The sequence below is a fragment of the Penaeus japonicus genome, unplaced genomic scaffold (genome assembly GCF_977035675.1).
Source record: "Penaeus japonicus unplaced genomic scaffold, GWHDUDI00000001_assembly GWHDUDI00000011, whole genome shotgun sequence".
NCBI classification, from domain to species: Eukaryota; Metazoa; Arthropoda; class Malacostraca; order Decapoda; family Penaeidae; genus Penaeus; species Penaeus japonicus.
This window is the reverse complement of record NW_028234413.1, coordinates 22,465,092-22,467,591: the sequence shown is the minus strand read 5'-3', so window position 1 is coordinate 22,467,591 and position 2,500 is coordinate 22,465,092. Positions and strand designations below refer to the sequence as shown.

General features: G+C 25.6%; 1 protein-coding gene across 1 annotated transcript in view; it reads left to right on the top strand.

Annotated features, from left to right (window-relative positions):
* The first annotated feature begins 2,414 nt into the window (after positions 1–2,414).
* Positions 2,415–2,500, top strand: part of LOC122242936 (uncharacterized) — a 9,830-nt gene continuing 9,744 nt past the window's right edge. Inside the window, 1 exon segment of the mRNA XM_086541426.1 lies at positions 2,415–2,418. Within this exon segment, the coding sequence (XP_086397552.1) occupies positions 2,415–2,418 (4 nt within the window).

Sequence of the window (2,500 nt, the reverse complement as noted above, 5' to 3'; positions counted from 1 at the left end):
ATATATAAAATATGTAATCATATATGTATATATATAAATATATATAATTATACTATATATAGATATTATATATATAATATATATATATATAAATATATGAATATATATATATATATTTATATACAGTATTTGTATATATATATATATATTATATATATATATAGTAGAAACATTACATATGTATATATATATACATATACGATAATTATAGTTATATAATATATATATATATATATATAAATTAATGTATATGTATATGTATATAATTATATATATATATATGTATATATATAATTATGTATATGTTTTATGTACATAATTTATATATAAATATATATATATATATATATATATATTATATATATATATACATATTCTGAGAATGAATATATGTGTATATAAATAAATAGATAAATGAAATACATAAATAAATAAATAAGTATATATATATACATATATATATATATATATATATATTATATATATATATATGTACACAAACACACACACACTCACACACATATATATGTGTGTGTGTGTGTTGGTGTCTGTGTGTGAAAAGAATATGTATATATATATACTTATTTATTTATTTATTTATTTATTCATTTATTTATATACACATATATTCATTCTCAGAAATATGTATATATATATATATATATATATGTATATATATATATATATATATATATAATTATGTACATAAACATATACATAATTATATATATATACATATATATATATATAATTATATACATATACATATACATAATTATATATATAATATATATATTATTATGTATATGTATATATATATATACATATGTATGTATATATATATATATATATATATATAATATATTTTTTTTATCTATATAATATATACAAATATATATAAATATATATATATACATTCATATAAATTGTTTATATATATATATATATATTTTTGTGTATATATATATATATATATATATGTATATATATATGTATATATATATATTTATATATATACATATATATACATATTTTAATATATTTTGAGAATTCATAATATTTTTTAATATATATATATATATATTATATATTTATATACCCAATATATATATATATGTATTATATATATATATATATAATATATATATATATATATATATATATATATATATATATATATGTATGTATATATATACATATTTATCTGAATGAATATATATATATATATATATATATATATATATATATATATATATATATATATATACATATATACACATATGTATATCATATATATAGATATATATATACATATATATACATACATATATATATATATATACATACATACATATATATATATATATATATATATATATATATATATATATATAAATTTATTCATATATATACTTAGATGAAAAAAAAAAAAATATATATATATATATATATGTACACACACACACACACACACACACACACACACACACACACACACATATATATATATATAGATAGATATAGATATAGATATAGATATAGATATAGATATAGATATAGTTCCTCTGGTCGGAAAGTGTGTCAGGGGCTGATATTCATCGCAGACTTTGATTGCAATACGGGGACAACTGTGTATGAGTATATTGAGAATCTATAAAATGTCCAGACAAGCATGAAGCAGGGCGAGTGAGCAGGATGCCCATCAACAGTTCATTTCATTTTTTTTCGAGAGATTTACGAAAACGACGACTCATCCAGGCTGACCGCACTTAGGCCGCCTGGCCTCTGCCAGCTATTACAGATATCATCTGATTATCATCACTTATCCAAGCTGCCGGATTGCCAGCTGGCGCTCCAGCTGCCTCGGAGTAAGCAGGAGGCAGAACCGTCTAACCAGCCTGGCGGCTGTCGTCTGTGGGTCTTTTCTGAGGAAGCGTTGTGCTCGCAGTCATGCAGATAGTACAATAGGGAGACATCCGGCGTGCAACAATGATCACAGCAGCACTCAGCATAGGCGGTATAGTGTCTACATACTGTCATGCACAACGGTAGCCTCTTGAGATCTTTGAAGAGAGAATCAGTGTCGTCTGAGTACTAACTGGCCGAGGGGGAGGTTCTCGCTGGCGCTGCGGGATGCCGACGTGCCCTGCAGCGCGCCCATCACTCTCCACCAAGCTTTTCTATCTTCTCGATCCACTCATAAACAGTTCTGCGCGACAGAGCACTTTCCCCGTACTGCACTGAAACTCCTACGGTGACTTACAGCCCCTGACACACATTGCGACCAGAGGAAGTGAATCCCTGATCTCTGTTCTCCATTGGTGCACACTGCCAGTCGAGCGGCCATGTTTACTCTGTGACACACACAAAAAAGAAATGGAGCGACTACGATCAAACCCCTGTTATGTAACGACATGAGTACCACCTTTTAGTGCGCGAACGCCGAAGGAAATGCGACCAACCCAATGAAAGTTGGCCAAACTGCGGATAAGTTTTACTT